Below are 15,804 nucleotides of genomic sequence, written 5' to 3' on the forward strand. Positions count from 1 at the left end.
GTTTATTTGAAGTTTTTTTCGACAAATGGAAAAAAGTTTATTGGAAAGATTTTTCTGTTATGATTCATATAACTGGAGCTGGTGTATATTTGTTCGGTATTTGAGGCTGCCTTAGATTAAAATCTGGTCATCGGATTCGGAACCGACATTCTAGTTTTCTATCGGCAGGGTCCAAAACAGACCCTCCTGCCCATTGCTGATCTCCTCCTAAGCAAAATAGAATTGAAACATTAATATTTTTGGTGGACCTTCATTTCTGTAAGCCAGTATTCTTTGCTCATAAGAGTTGTGCTAAGCTTGATTAGTGAGGAGCAGCAGCCTAATAATGATTTTTGAAACAACCCAAAATCCCTTTCTGGCAAGCTTAATAATTACTTTTCTTTCCTTGAACCCTATCTATATATTGGTTCTCTTGACTGCTGCTTAGATACTCAGATTTTTGCTTTCAGAAATTTGTTTTTGTCCCGTACAAATCACACGTTCTTGGCATATTATCATTAGCTTCTCGTTTCCCATCGAAAATTTGACCTTTCTTTTTCAGTGTTTGACACAAATCGCCCTTTTCTCGCCGCCGAAAGAAACGTGCCCTTTCACAACAGCTGTGGAGAGATTTCTTTACACCAGATGGTGGTAGACTCCGTGATGATGGAGTGAAGTTCTTGAAGAAAGTTCGCAGTAGAGTGAGTTACTGTTTTAACTAACCAATTCATTTTCTCTTTGATTTGGTTTCTTGTAATTGGTTTGCATAATCTTGTATGTTATTGATGTAGGGTGTTGATCGAAGTATTAGGGCTGAGGTCTGGCCCTTCATCGTTGGAGTGCAAGTACACATAACCTTTGCTACAAATTTGTTATTGTGGTTGTTGCTGTTTCTGTTGTTGTTCTCTTACTCTCTCTCAAGCCATAGCATCATGAAATTCAGTGGAACATTTTAGCTACTCTTGAGCCATGGGTTTCGCATCTCATACCATGATGTTTTTTCCCCTTTTGCTTTGTGCTACGATTTAAACAGTTCCAAAGAAGAAACAGATGCCGTTAGGAACTCAGAAAAGGTACACTTCCCATTATCTTGCCCATATTTGTTACTTTGTTGTTCCTTTGAACTACATAAGTTGATTGTTATTGAGAATTACCTCTTTAGTTTATTCTTCTCTTTTGTCAATTTGTTGATGAAGGAAAGAAAGAGTGTCGGCGGCTCGTAAAACACAGCAGTGGAAGATCTAAGTTAACTGAAATAGCTTGTCAAAATGGAGACGGTGGAAGTCTTATCCAAGAGACGGACGCATCTAGCTCCGAAGATGTGGTAAGTGCCAGAGAATCTCTGTCTATTGAGGAAAGGAGTCCAGATGCTGGGTACTCGGATGAAGCATCCAGTACTCCGTTGGAAGGAGATGACAGTTCAAGAAGAATAACAAATGCTGATGTGTCAGCACTAAACAGTGAGTCATCAGATTCTGACTCCTCTGAAGACCCTGAAGTGATTCAGGGTTCCCCCTCTTTGGACAGCAGGGAGGAGAATGATCCTAACATGTCTTCAAAAAGGAATGTTTCTCCCTCAAGCACTGAAGGGTTAAATGAAATACGTGCTGCTGAAGATTTCTCCACCTGGAAATGCATCATTCGTGTGGCTGCTGTTCGTGCCAATGCTGAATGGATGCCATACTATACTTGTCTAGCTGCCATATCAGAAGGGAGGGCACGTCGTTCAGCTGAGGCTGTTGGGTTAAAGAATTATGATCACCTGGAGCCCTACAGAATTTTCCATGCTGCGCGTTTAGTTGCTATCCTTGAAGCTTATGCCCTTTATGACCCTGAAATTGGCTACTGCCAGGGCATGAGTGATCTCCTTTCTCCAATAATTTCTGTAATCCCCAAGGATTATGAGGCATTCTGGTGTTTCGTATACTTCATGAAGAAAGCTCGACATAATTTTAGGCTGGATGAGGTGGGAATCAGAAGGCAACTTAATATTGTTTCCAAGATAATCAAATGTAAGGACTCTCACCTCTACAGGCATTTGGAGATGCTCCAGGCTGAGGATTGCTTTTTTGTTTATAGGATGGTGGTGGTACTATTTATAAGGGAATTAACATTTGAACAGACAATTTTCCATTGGGAGGTCATGTGGGCAGATCAGGCAGCCATTAGAGCTGGGATTGGGAAGTCAGCCTAGAGCATCATAAGGCAGAGGGCACCCCCTACAGACGATTTATTGCTTTATGCGATTGCAGCATTAGTATTGCAGAGGAGGAAATTGATCATAGAGAAGTACAGCAGCATGGATGAGATTTTAAGGGAGTGCAATAGTATGTCGGTACAACTGGATGTATGGAAACTCGAGTGATGCTCATGACTTGGTGGTGAATCTTCATGACAAGATAGAGTCATCCTTTTGATCACACATTTGTCTCGTTCTTGAATCCGGGTTCTTTGAGTATTCTTGTCTCCCTTTTGATGCACAGCTTAAAATGTTGTCTGTGCTGAGTTTTATCTTCTTATCTTGCCATGACTAAGGATGTAGTGACGTTAATTGAGAAAATGCTTATTTATTTAGTTATATAAATCTGCAGTCCACTGTTCCCCATTGCAAGAGAATGTTTCCATGGTCTACCTCTAACGTCTTTCAACTCTTTTTTAGCCTCAATATATGGAACAGTCTCGAAAACATCAAGCACTACACTGCATGCTAGATGAACTCATAATCATGTATATAAAACCTGATTAATACGGCCGAACCGGGTTCAAAACATTTATAATTTTGGACAATGAACATACGATGAACCCAGCATCGGGTTGAACACTAAAAAGGAAATGAAACAATAACATATGAGAGTTTTGAAGTAAAAGATGAAAGCAGCAATTCCTTCCTACTTTTTAGTGTATTGACGAACTGTAACAGCCAAGCCGAGGATGAGGAGGGGCACTAGAAACAGTAGGATCTTAATGACAAATTCAGAGGCCTTGGCGTTGGGGTTGTAAGGGGTTTGCTGTGGGGGAATGTAGGTGCGCTTGTTGGGGACGATGCTTGAATCAATGTCTCCTATGTAGTATTTTTCCATCATGTCTCGTGCATCATTACTGTGCCCTATATCTTCAAAATCATTTGTGCCGTCCTTCCCTGTTACAACACCCCAATACCCATCATTATTTTCCCCACCATGTTATGGCTTAATTGACTAAATTTAATCAAAAGATTACCCGTGGCTGACAGCAAGACTTCACCACCACCTGGATGATCATCCATGAATGGAGTTACATCATACACCTATTAAAGGGAAATCTCAATTATATATACCATGACAAGCATAATCTAAGAGTTGAAGAAACACTGAGCAAAAAACACATTTGGTCAGATGGCAAACATAATCTAAGAGTTGAAGAAACACTGAGCAAAAAACACATTTGGTCAGATGGCAAACATAATCTAAGAGTTGCAGAAACCCTGAGCAAGCACATTTGATCAGATGGCAAGCATAATCTAAGAGTTGCAGAATGAGCAAGTATATTTGGCTAGATGGCAAGCAGCTCATCTTTGTTCCCTCATGTTCCATTAGGTCATGGGTCCTAGATCCTCTAAGAGCACTCTCCTTCCTTTCCCAAAGAGTCTCCCCACTAACTAGGATTAGGATTAGATTTAACTTTCGATTGGAAGATGATCAGAAGCACTCAACAATCAATAATCAAACAAAGAAAAGCAGATAAACCATCCTGAAATACAAAGACAAGTAAAAGAAAAAGAAAGATCTGACCTTCCCAGAAATAATCAACCAGCAATCTTTGATCTTGTTGTGCTTTGCAACCTCTTCAAAACTGTGCATTTTTGCATCTGGAGCCATTTCCCCTCACCACTGCCAATCAAACAAACAAAACAGCAAAACTTTTATAACCACACCAACAATTACAATCTAAAAGAATGTTAAAATTCAAGGTACATATGATATACCAGAATAAAGCTACCAACCCAAATCCTCACAAGTAAACAAGAGGAGCCTGCAAAATCAAAAAAGGCCTTCAAATGTATATATACTTGAGAAGAGTTGAGGGAATAAACAAAGAGAGGGATCTCATTGACCGAGGGGTGTTAGGGGGAGTTCTTGAGAAACTCGTCTTTGTCTTTTCTTTTTATTTGTTTATCCTTGAATTTATTTCGGGTAAACTCATGTTTAGTACCTAAACTATTACATTTGTTTCCTTTTTGGTACTTAAACTTTTTTTTTTTAAAACCATACTTAACATTAAGTTAGGTTTCATTTGGTTAAATTATATTATCCATCACTCAATTATTTTCTTAATTCATTTGGTTAAATTATATTATCCATCACTCAAATATTTTCTTACTTCTATTTTGATAACCAAAGTTAACTTTTTTTAAAATTTAATCACTTAACTTTCAAATTACTCTTATTTTAATCATTCTAACTTATTTTATTAATATATGATGAGTTTGTGATTTTAGATTTGTGGTATAATTTTAAATTTATATTTTATTTAAATTATATATTAATAAAATTATAATAAAAATGTCATGTCACTAAAAATATTAATAAAAATAAATTAGAGGGATTAAAATAGGGACAATTTGAAAGTTTATGTATGAAAATGGAATAGAAGTAATGTTTAGATACTAAACGAGTAGTTTACTCTTTATTTTTTCATAAATGAATTGACTTTTTTTCAAATAATTTTAGTATTATGCGTATTGTGGTAATTATTTTTTATGTAATTGAGTATTTGATATTTTTAATAGCATAATTAATTATTTAATTTGTTTCTTTAATATAATTAAGTATTTAATATTTTTTAATTATATGTGTTTAATTTTAATTGATTATTATTTATAATTTTAACGACTTTCAACTGAAATGAAAATATGTGTTACATATTCAAAAGTGAACGATAAAATTTTAAATTTAAGAATGTATGATTTTAAAAATATTAGGTACTTTATTGTGTCATTAAATACGTGATGTATATTATTCTACAAAAATAATTAAATGTCATATTATACATAAATATTAAAGTTAGATATCGTAAGTATATTATAAACAATGTCATATTGATATGATGATTTAGAATTTATGATTTTAATAGATATGTAAACCACTAAAACTAAATTACAAATTTTTTAATTATTTAAATGATATCAATTAATTCGTTAATCGATAATAATATAATATAATTTTTATAGAAATAATATGATATAGTTTAACATACACAAAAAGTGTTGTCAATCATTTAACTCTATCATATGATATAGTTTCCTTCTTTTTGATTATGAGTCATTTGTTTTCATTAAATCATATGATGAATATTTAATTAACAATTAAATTTATTAAATTAAAATTAAGATTAAACTAATAAAATGTATAAATATTTTCTTTTATGAGTCAATTGACAATGGATGCACACACATCCTGCAGACCCATCTGCTCGAACTCGGAACCTCTAGAGAGAATAACACTCCCTTTTATCACTGAGGCCTCTTAATCGGTTTCATAGTGATCTATACATAAAATTTACTAATAAAATTTATAGCTCGATGGTCAAAATAAAACCACCCTATTAGTTTAGTGACTATATATGTAGTTTACCTAATAAATAGCGTCGCTTTTTTGGCAAAATACACAAATGATCTCCCGACTACAGAGAGTTTCTTTGTTGAGTCTGTTAACTATTAAAAATCACAAAATGATCACCCGACTATTCATTATGTTCCAAACATGTCCTTTTTTCGTTAAAAAATTGACGACAGTCTGAGTTGGACATTAACCTGTTGACTGAGATATGATAAAATATGATCTCATAATCTCAAACGACTATCATATCTCATCTATCATGTTAATGTCCAACTCAGACGATCATTAATGTTTTAAACAGAAAAAATGACGAGTTTGGAACATAATGAATAGTTGGGTGACCATTTTGTGACTTTTAATAGTCGAGGGACACAACAAATCAACTCCATGTAGTCAAGATATCATTTTATAACTTTTTTAATAGTCGATGGACTCAACAAAATAGTATCTTATAGTTGGGGGTCTATTTGTGTACTTTACCCTTCTTTTTTCAACATTCACGGGCAACTAAATGTTTTAATTCATTATCGGTTGCTATATTTTAAAGTATATCATTTTAAAATTCACCTACCAACATAGGACTTCAACGACGCCCAAGCTTACCAAAATTTTAAGTCTTACATATTTTATCGTAAAATTATTATTATTTTGCTACATTAGTCCAATAAACGGTGTGCTATTTTGAAAAGTTCCACGAAATAGTCCAATAAACTGTGTGTAACCTCGGACGTACACAATATTTTATGTTAGGAGTGGTGAATTTATAAAATTTTAAGAGTAAAAATATATTTTCAATAAAAAAATATAAAATATATCTAAAATAGATAAGAACTTAAAACTCTTAAGGAGACGACCACCCTCACCCACCACATCTAGGTCCATCCTTGTGTACAATATTAATAGAATACAATTTCGTATTATACTTCCTTTTTTCGAATCATTTAAAAATATATAATCATTACAAGACGGCGAGCTTGTGTCTCATGTTTTAGTCCACCAATTGTTGAGAATGTTACACCAAGTTTGTGAAATTTGTCTATCTTCCCATACAAAGCTTCATTAACATATTTTTCTCTACCTATCAAGTGATATTAGTAGTAAAAAAATATTATTATTATTATTAAAAAAGTTATAAACAATATGGGATCATTCTCTTATTCGATTTTTTAAATCAATTGATTTGTCTGATCCAACATATACAAAGTTGTTGGGTATCCTTGAAGCTTGTTTAGTGTTCTCTTCTTCGAAATGGTGCGTCACACATACCCTTGTTATCGAATGTGATAGTTTATTGCCAGTAGATTGGATTGAGAGACCAAATTTGGCTCTGCAGTTTTTTTTTAGTTAGTTAGCTAAGAAGTGTAAGGTTTATTACATTGAGTTTAATTAAAAAATTGTGTTTGCATTTAGAGAAAGGAATTGTGATGCACATGTTTTAGCACAAGGTATTGGTAGAGAAGTAGATCTCTTTTGAGTAGCCGAGTGAGATGTTTTTTATGTTCTGCAGATGTGTTTAATAAAAATTAAAAATATATATAATCTTATAATCACTCAACTATTCAAAAGAGATTGTATTTATTATATACACTCATAATTCACGTTATTTTTATGTATTTATTTCAAGATTAATAACACTTTAAGCTTTTTAATCTTTTAAAATTTTATTTTTTTTATTTCTTTTAACTCTTAAATTTTTATTTTTTTTATCTTTTTTAAATAAAATAAAATAATTTATGAAAGCTTAACATATATGCTAATTTTTTTAATCGATTGATTCAATTTGATAAAAAAAAATGGGTTAACTATATGGTTGATCACTTATGTTTGTGTTTTATCCACTTTTCCTCACTGATTTCAAAAAATATATATATGATCACTTTCGTTTTTATTTAATTAAGATATGGTCACTTTCGTTTTTATTTAATTAAGATGTAGTCACCACGGGTTAATTGCGGTTAACAATTAACAAACTACCTGACGTAATATTTTGGTATAACCACACATTTGGTTCTTATTATTTATATATTCTCTCAATTTAATCATATTTTTAATAAATTAAAATAAATTTAATCCTCCAATCAAATTACGCCATGTGACATAATCTAAATAAATTAACTTTAAAAAATATTTTGTATATAAATAATTAACTTAAATTCATAAATTTTTATATATATCAACTTTAAAAAATATTTTTTACATTAACTTATTAAATAAATTTTATTATTAACTTAATTAAAAAAAAATATTTTAATTTTAATTTAAAAATATATATATATTTTTATTCTTACCTAAACTTTTAAAAATATATTTTATTATTACGACACATGGCATAATTCGATTGGAGGATTACATTTATTTTAATTTATTAAAAGTATGACTAAATTAAGAGAATATGTAAATAACATGGACCAAATGTGTGATTATACCAAAATATTTAACTGTCACATCACCTAATATGTCAACTATTAACGGCAATTAGCTCATGGTGATCACATCTTAATTAAATAAAACTGAAAGTGATTATATATTATATTTTTTAAAATCAGTGAGAAAAATTAGACAAAACACAAATATAAATGTTTAATCATGTAGTTAACTCTAAAAAATTTAACTGTTCAAGGGTCGAAAACGATAAACACGTTTAAGGACTAAAATAATTTTTTCCTGAAAAATGCAAAGGTTAAAAGAATCACTAGACTCTTATTTTATTGATTCATGAACTAATAAATTTTTTATTTCAAATAATTAATGTAAATCAGTATTATTCGAGTTCTTCAATATAATTAAAGTATATTAAATATTTTGATAATTAAAATATTATAACAATAAAAAATCCAACAATAATTGAAGTCAGAATAAAAATAATAATGAGAAGTCAAACATTTTTTTATAAATCATTAAAAAAATTATTAAACATATTATTTTTATTGTTTTGTTAAGAAAACACCTTATATACAACTAAGTGAAAATAAAAAATTATATGCGAGTATAATATGGAGTTTAACTTTGAACGATAAATCAAAAAAATAAAGAACAATATATTATTTTACCATTAGATTAAGGTTGAAGAAGACTAAGAGTTAAAGGATATTTGATAAATTGAAGAATGAAATTCGGAAAAGAGAGAAAAATATGGTTAGATTTAATTCAAAATTGAATGATTAATAAGAGAGATAGAGAAAGAGATGGGAAATTGAGAATTTTATAGAATTGAGAAAAATTAGGAGCTCTTAGTTATAAAGGTTGAAAGTGAGACCATTTTATAAAAATTAAAAAAAAAAGACCCTCAATTATAAAATAAAAAGTGTGGACAATTTTATAAAATTGAAAAAATTGAGGCCCTTAATAATTAAGGTAAAAAGTGGTACCTTGAGCTGTTACCCAGGGTGCTCCCCTATAGTCAGTTCTGTATAAAGAAGAAAAGAGATGTCAATTGAAATTATTAATCACCTACTCTACCTTAAATATGTCGGACTCTAATTAAATTTATATGATAAATTTAGATGTGCAATGCTTGGATTCAGTTGGTAATAATTGTTGATGAATAACCTTTTAAGAGTTTTATGGATGAGATGGAAAATATGTTCTTGGGGTAGAGAATTTATTCTTTGATGTGAAGAATTGATTTTTTTAAGTTTGAGTGTTTTATTGAATTTGAGATTTTATCTTAAATTATTTGTACTTTCAGACTTTATGTCAATGTGGAGAATTTGACTCGAATTTAATTTGACTTATATTACTGAAGATATAAATTAAGAGAAATTTGAGAAAAGATGAAATTCTAATTTGATTGAAAGTAGGAAACATATATACTTTTTATGTTAAAAAGTATAAAATTTAGTTCTAATGGATGTCTATTAAATAAGTTCCATTTGTAACTAAATAAATTTCCATTTAAATAAAAACTATGGATTAAGATTAGATGTCAAGTTATTTTGGAAATCTTCTTGTATTCTTTATATTAGTACAAATTCTCCTCTTTTACCTGTAGTTTTTTTATTAAAGAGTTTTTTACTAAAAATCTTAGTGTCTATTCTATTGTGCTATCGTTATGTTATCGTTATCTTCTAACAAAACATTAAATCAAGTCTGAAATTTGTCCATCTTCCCATACAAAGTTTCATTGCATATCCTTCCCTACATCAATTGGAAATAGAGTAGGCTACAACGATATTAAAAAAATACAACGAAGACGTAAAAGACATCGTTGAAGCATGAGAGGAGGCAAATTTGGCCCAAGTATGAGCGGTTTCATTGCCCAACTGATGAATGCAGCGAATGTGAAAGTCCTTTATTTATGATTATCCTCTTTGTATTTCTGATATCGTTATAACTGGCACTATTTACCCTTATTGCTAATATGACTTCTTTTTTTTTTTAATAAAAAAATCCTTTTTTTAATTAAATACACATCTCTTTAACTTTTTAATCTTCGAAAGCATTTAAATTTCTTTTTTAGATTGAAAGCTCTAATCAAAATACCAAATGATGTTATCACTACATTTATCTCAATGAAGTTTGCTAATTGCTATGATATTTTTCCCAAGTGCTCCCACAGGAATGCCATAACCGACACTACTGTTAACAAAAGCATCAGTTAAGAAAAAGGGTGTACAAATATAATTATATAACATAAAAATTAAGTGTGCAACGTCGATCCAGATTAGTCCGTGGGAACTTCGAAACATCTATAGGGTTTTGATGTTTATTCTTCACGTAAACTGATTTCTTATTAAACCATTTTCTTTTCAAATGCATACTTACATCAGAACAAAACTATTCCTGCCTCAAATAAAAGGTATGTTACATTAGACCAGCTATCTATGTCTCAAATGTTGCCTTTTACCACTCTTAAGACGGCTTGTGTATCAAACACTGTGCTGGTCCCGTAATTCGTGGTGAATTTCGAACTATACTACATTTGATATTTGTTAAATGTAGCTAACAAAGCCTCTGCATTCTACCCCTATATGTCCTCTGAACAAAGTCTATGGCGATGCGAGGAAGTTCATGCAGATCGGAGGACGGACCTTAAGCAAAGCAAGAATAGATGAAGGAAGAAGCCACAAGCCATCTCCGCAGATCAAGCCAGATGCAACGGCAGGGACCATCAAACCAGCCTTCTTTCCATTTAGCTTGTTCCATGCAAATACAACCAAACTCCCCACACACATGTCGATGGCAAAGTATGCACCTACAAGGAAAGGCACGGCCATTGCCATTGGAAGTGGAACCCATTTCCCAATGTTTTTGGGACTAAAATCTCTCAACAAGTTGGTTGCTATGGCAAAGGCAAAAAACCCATAGCAGAGCTGCAAACAGTGGTGCGGTAGTGCCGAGAAGCCTTGAACACCTAGAATCGCCATGTTTCGATAAATTAGAGCATATGGGGCTTTGTATTCACCATCAGGGTTCCCCACATCAAAAGCCTTGTAGAAAAGAAAGAATGTAAGAGGAGCAACAACACAGCCGATGGCAGTTCCAATTGCCTGGCTGACCAGCATGGATCTTGGAGAAGTGAGAGTTAAATGACCAGTCTTAAAATCGTGCATCAAATCAGATGAGATAGAAACAATGGACTTAATCAGTCCACAACCAATAAGTCCTGCAACCACACCATTTTCCTGTCCAGACATAGCTGCAAGCACAAAGAGGGCTACTTTTCCATAATTATACGCCATGTTCATGTCAGTTAGACCAGCACCATAAGCATTGCAGAAGCTTAGAGAGGGTGCGAGAATGTAAGCAACAACTACATAGTACCATTTCAGCTCAGGGAACATCAAAGGGATTACAATGATGGAAATGATCGAAAAAAGGGTGTACCCTACACATGCAAGCCAAATTGGAATGTTCTCTCTTATGAATAGTTCGTTTCGTTGAAGATCAACCTGATGTTGCTTCTGGTTACCCGGAACTGCATAAAAAACAAAGGATGTTAGTGAACGAGATGTAATTAATCTCTCAAAAACTGTCCCATATCTTTGGCTCTTCCAAATCCAAAGTTTAAATGACAAACGTTGCAGCGTGTCAATTCATGATAAAAGGGGGCAGTCCCATACTTCAACATGTAAACAGAATATCCGAGTTTATTAAGTACCCTTCGTAAAATGAAACCAGTCCTCGTGCCTCAGAAGCAGCAGCAGCTATATTTAGTGAGTAGAAATTTATGGAAGTATTAAGCTGGACATTTTATGAAGTTGATGACTTACATGTATTGAGGTTTGTAACTTTCACTCTGGTATGAATGCTTCTAGCAGTGAAAAACAGTATCTTCAGAAAATTGTAGAGCCCATCTCCCAGGATTAAAGCAATAGAAATGAAAACCTGCATGACATATGGAAAAGTGTACAATGAGTATGATTATTGGTACCAATATATCATTAACTGAAATCTCTCTGCTAAACAAAACGCCTACTCGGACCTTGTAACCATTTAGACTCTTCATGCTGCTTTCTGGTAAAGTTGCAGGGAACCACTCTCCTTTGAGACCGCCTATTAGAGGCCACATTACTCCCCAAGAAAGAACCGCTCCGAGGAGCAAAGATAAGTTTACAAGATGTGAACATATCATTCCTGCACCTATGTAAGTCATGCTGAAATCAAAGTAAAACCTGCAAAATTGAATTGCTCCAATTAATCATAATGGTAAGGATACACAAGTGGAAAGATGAGCTATTGTGAAGATAAAAGCTAGAGCACGCACGAGTTTTTCCATGCTTTCAAACCAAATGTAGGAAACTGAGCAAACCCGCATTTATCACCACCTGCATAAAACCACTGGAAGAATGCCCAGAGGAAGCTAAATGAAAAGAATTTCAGAAATCCATGAACCTGCTTCCTGCAAGATGTGAATCATTATAACCGTGTTATCTCATAATCACAACCTTTTTGGTGCATAATTTGACAAAAGGAAAGGATTCAAATTGGTTTTCATACTTAGCTATTTTGTCCCCTTTAGGAGTATGAAACCCATTTATCAGAACAGCAGTAGCAGTTCCACTTGGATAGGACAATTTGTAGTCAACTATCATGATCTGCCAAAACAAAAATAACACTAATCATGGAAAGTTTCATAAAGGATATTGTTCTTGACCATTGAGTTTATATGTTATGATCTTCAGAAGTACTGAGAAATGAAATCACTGCAAATGAATCTACCATCAATTTAGCTTGGAAACACTGTATACCAAGAAAGGAAAATAAAAGAACCCCTAAAAAACATACCTTTCGCAAAGGAACCAATGCCAAAAGGCCAACAAAGCAGCTGACAAAGAGAAAACCAATCATCCATCCAAGCCCGGGTTCCTTGATGCTCCCAGGATTGTTGCCTTCTGTATCAACTCCTGCTTGTTTATATGTCTTCCTGTTTAAACCCAATAGATAAGACCCAAAGCCACCTGCACTCAATAACAAATGGAGAAAAACAAAAACAGGGGAAAAATAGTATCCAGAAAATTAAAAAAAAAATACCAAAAAAGGAAGAGAAAATCGATAGCAGATGAGAAATAAGAGAACTCAAACCTCCAACAGCAATACTATAACACGCAACTGCACAAGTCTGAATTATGGTATTCTCTTGTCGAGTGAATGGAGTTGAAACAAATCCAGCCTTTTGAAGCAGCTTAGTCCAAGACTTTATAAATATGAAGGCAAGAAGAGCAGCCGAGACATTGAGGTTGGGGACTAGCCCTGTTGTGAGGTTGAGTTTCATCACTATCACACTGTATATGATTCCGATAAGAAGGCTTGCAATGAGTCCTCGAATGGTGATCTGTTTCGTCCAGGGAGCTATTCTCTTCAACTCCTCTTGTTCATTGTTCATCTCTTCTGAATCTTGTCTCTCAACTCTCTCAATCTCCCTCATCTCTTCCATGTTCATGTTTTCAGTTGGAGTGTGATAAAACCTGGTCCAATTAATAATTACAAAATCCTCATTTTCAAGACAATATCAAATTGAAAAAACAAATACTGCAAACAAAACTACATGAACAATCTATGCAACCATGAAAATTCATACCACAAAAAAGACTAGACCTCGGAAAAACTTGCACAGCCTCAACTCTTGTTCTTCCAGCTCTTCACAATTATATCAAAACAATAATTCATTAAACAACGTCAAGTTGGGATTTGTTTTTCTTGTTTTCTTTGCGTAATTTCAGAACATAACACGTCTGCAATACAATAATGAACTCGTTTCTGACCTTATTAATAGTTGACCCGCAAAAAGCTCCAAATAAGATATAGCAAACATCCAAGTTGCAGTGTTTCACTGCAATGAATAGAACGAGCGAGAACAGTAAAAAACACCCAGAGGACCACGAGCAAGGCACAAGCCCCAGAAAAAAGAGGTAAAAACCGTATAGGAATTCTCAATTGAATGCAAAACAACAGGGCGTTATATTGAGCATCCGAACGGAGATTACCCCAAAATCTTCAAAAGGGTATCTCAAAATCAGGCAATTAAAGAATTTTATTGTTTGGGGAAGGAAATTGCTTAATTTTATACTAAATCAACCATAGATACTACCAAACCCCACCGAAAGATTTTATGGCAATACTTTGAACACCCTCTTTGCATGTACTGCAATGCAGTACAAGAATGGTTTGCAGTACATTCGTTAACCATCTAACCATTGACGTCTCGGTTCATTTCAACAAATGTTTGGCCATAAATTTTGATACTTTACGTTGACTCGCAACAACGGCTACGATTTCCAGAGAGAGAGAGAGTGGGGGTAGTGATTAAAATGCAAGTCCTTTTTAGAATTTAGAGAGATTGAATGGAGCCATTTCGACGCCTTTGGATAGAAGGCTAGTGGGCTGTAATATGAGCGAGACTAGATAGAATATAAATTATCAAGATTGATTTAATTAAAGTTTGGTTAATTCTTGAATTAAATAGATTCGTTAGAGTTTGAGTCGAATTTTTAACAAGTTGAAATGAAATTATTGATACTTGATTCAAAAAGGTTACGAGCAATTAAAAAAAATAATATATTAAAATTTTAATTTTTTTAAATTAAATTATTAACATTTATATATACTTAAAGTTTAGGTTTAAGTTTCAATCGAATTAAGTTTAATAATATTTCGAGTTCAAGTTTTTTCCAGCTCGAGTCGAACTTCAATTTTTTATTTCGAGTTTAGCATGAAAATTTTAAGCTCGCGAGTTTTCAAGTCGAACTTCAACTTTTTATTTCAAGTTCAAGTAAAATTTGACAATTTTAAACTCGCGGATTTTTGAGTTGAGCTCAATTTTAAATAGGGATGAAGTCATGATTAAATATTGGCAGCGACTGAAATATTGAACTTTTTTAGATAAATACAATGTTTTATTAGATATTTAAACTTATAATGACCTAAATTATTTTTAGACTAAAATTTTGAGAAGATGGTATTATCTTTCTTTAGTTCAGACCCTACTTGATTAATATTTAATAATTTATTATATATTTTTCTAATTAAAATACTTATTTTTACCTAAACTAAAATATTATTAGATTAAAATCTAACAAATATATAAATTTTTTACAAGAATCAGGACTCCTTTAGGTACCAACAGACTCCATCTCTGATTTTACACTTTTCAAATATAATCAAGCTCAAGACTACTCAAATTCGAGTCGAACGTTTACGACCTACATGTGGATTCCACATGGGACATTTAAACCGAAAGGCAAAAAATACAAAACAACAGTCAAATCATTCACAAGAACGGAAGAAAACCCAGATTGAGACAGTAGGGGCCCTTGCAAAGGGCCGATGGCATAAGATCAGAGCTCGACCTTAGATGTCGCTGTCTCGGACAATATGGTTGGCCAATAAATCTCACTAACAGTCAACGTTACGTATACAAGTCAACGTCCACGTCTTTTTCTTTTGGTTAAATCATATTCATAGCCACTTAATTATGGACAGATTCTATTTTCGACGATTGATCTTTAATTTTATTAATCATACAATTTAACTATTTAAATGATGTCAATTAAGTCATATGTCGTTGACATTTTACGAAAAAGTTGATGTGAAAATTTACAAAATTAGTATAATCATACAGTTGGTCCTCGTTATTTATGTATTCTATTAATTTAGTCTTAATTTTAATTTAATTCAAAAATGACATTTGTCGTCACCTAATTTGAGGATATATTATTAATTTTGATTTATCTAATTCAATGATTTTTTTCTCTTATCAGATGGTAACACTTGTCACCATCTGATTGAA

General features: G+C 32.6%; 2 protein-coding genes and 1 pseudogene across 4 annotated transcripts; 1 reads left to right on the top strand and 2 right to left on the bottom strand.

Annotated features, from left to right (window-relative positions):
- Positions 1–1,180: 1,180 nt before the first annotated feature.
- LOC120160099 lies at positions 1,181–2,516 on the top strand (annotated as a pseudogene).
- Positions 2,517–2,689: 173 nt separating this feature from the next.
- On the bottom strand, positions 2,690–4,080 carry LOC120160085 (cytochrome b5-like). Its single transcript, XM_039170532.1, has 4 exons — positions 3,944–4,080; positions 3,750–3,848; positions 3,199–3,265; positions 2,690–3,118 (listed from the first exon to the last, which is right to left on the bottom strand). The coding sequence occupies exons 2-4, from the start codon at positions 3,834–3,836 to the stop codon at positions 2,868–2,870; spliced, it is 405 nt and encodes a 134-aa protein (XP_039026463.1). The 5' UTR covers positions 3,837–3,848; positions 3,944–4,080; the 3' UTR covers positions 2,690–2,867.
- Positions 4,081–10,301: 6,221 nt separating this feature from the next.
- On the bottom strand, positions 10,302–14,010 carry LOC120160084 (metal-nicotianamine transporter YSL3-like). Of its 3 annotated transcripts, XM_039170531.1 has the most exons (9): positions 13,781–14,010; positions 13,595–13,655; positions 13,101–13,481; positions 12,804–12,976; positions 12,516–12,613; positions 12,283–12,417; positions 12,001–12,190; positions 11,789–11,903; positions 10,302–11,493 (listed from the first exon to the last, which is right to left on the bottom strand). In XM_039170531.1, the coding sequence occupies exons 3-9, from the start codon at positions 13,456–13,458 to the stop codon at positions 10,565–10,567; spliced, it is 1,998 nt and encodes a 665-aa protein (XP_039026462.1). In that variant the 5' UTR covers positions 13,459–13,481; positions 13,595–13,655; positions 13,781–14,010; the 3' UTR covers positions 10,302–10,564. The 3 variants fall into 3 exon arrangements, with proteins under 3 accessions (XP_039026462.1, XP_039026461.1, XP_039026460.1); XM_039170530.1 differs by lacking the exon at positions 13,595–13,655 and having other exon boundaries at positions 13,101–13,483; positions 13,746–14,009; XM_039170529.1 differs by lacking the exon at positions 13,781–14,010 and having other exon boundaries at positions 13,101–13,483; positions 13,597–13,688.
- Positions 14,011–15,804: the final 1,794 nt, after the last annotated feature.

The sequence above is a fragment of the Hibiscus syriacus genome, unplaced genomic scaffold, assembly GCF_006381635.1.
Source record: "Hibiscus syriacus cultivar Baekdansim isolate YM2019G1 unplaced genomic scaffold, ASM638163v2 tig00111390_pilon, whole genome shotgun sequence".
Classification (NCBI taxonomy): domain Eukaryota; kingdom Viridiplantae; phylum Streptophyta; class Magnoliopsida; order Malvales; family Malvaceae; genus Hibiscus; species Hibiscus syriacus.

Bases quoted from the DNA above. Each gene is read 5' to 3' on its own strand.
- LOC120160084 (XM_039170531.1), bottom strand. From the start codon at position 13,458: ATGAACATGGAAGAGATGAGGGAGATTGAGAGAGTTGAGAGACAAGAT. The intron at 12,418-12,515 runs GTATGAAAACCA...CACATCTTGCAG, and splicing joins AAAGGGGACAAAATAGCTAA to GAAGCAGGTTCATGGATTTC. The intron at 11,904-12,000 runs GTCCGAGTAGGC...TATGTCATGCAG, and splicing joins AGAGTCTAAATGGTTACAAG to GTTTTCATTTCTATTGCTTT.
- LOC120160085 (XM_039170532.1), bottom strand. From the start codon at position 3,836: ATGGCTCCAGATGCAAAAATGCACAGTTTTGAAGAGGTTGCAAAGCAC. The intron at 3,266-3,749 runs GTCAGATCTTTC...TCCCTTTAATAG, and splicing joins GGTTGATTATTTCTGGGAAG to GTGTATGATGTAACTCCATT. The intron at 3,119-3,198 runs GTAATCTTTTGA...GTGTTGTAACAG, and splicing joins AGTCTTGCTGTCAGCCACGG to GGAAGGACGGCACAAATGAT.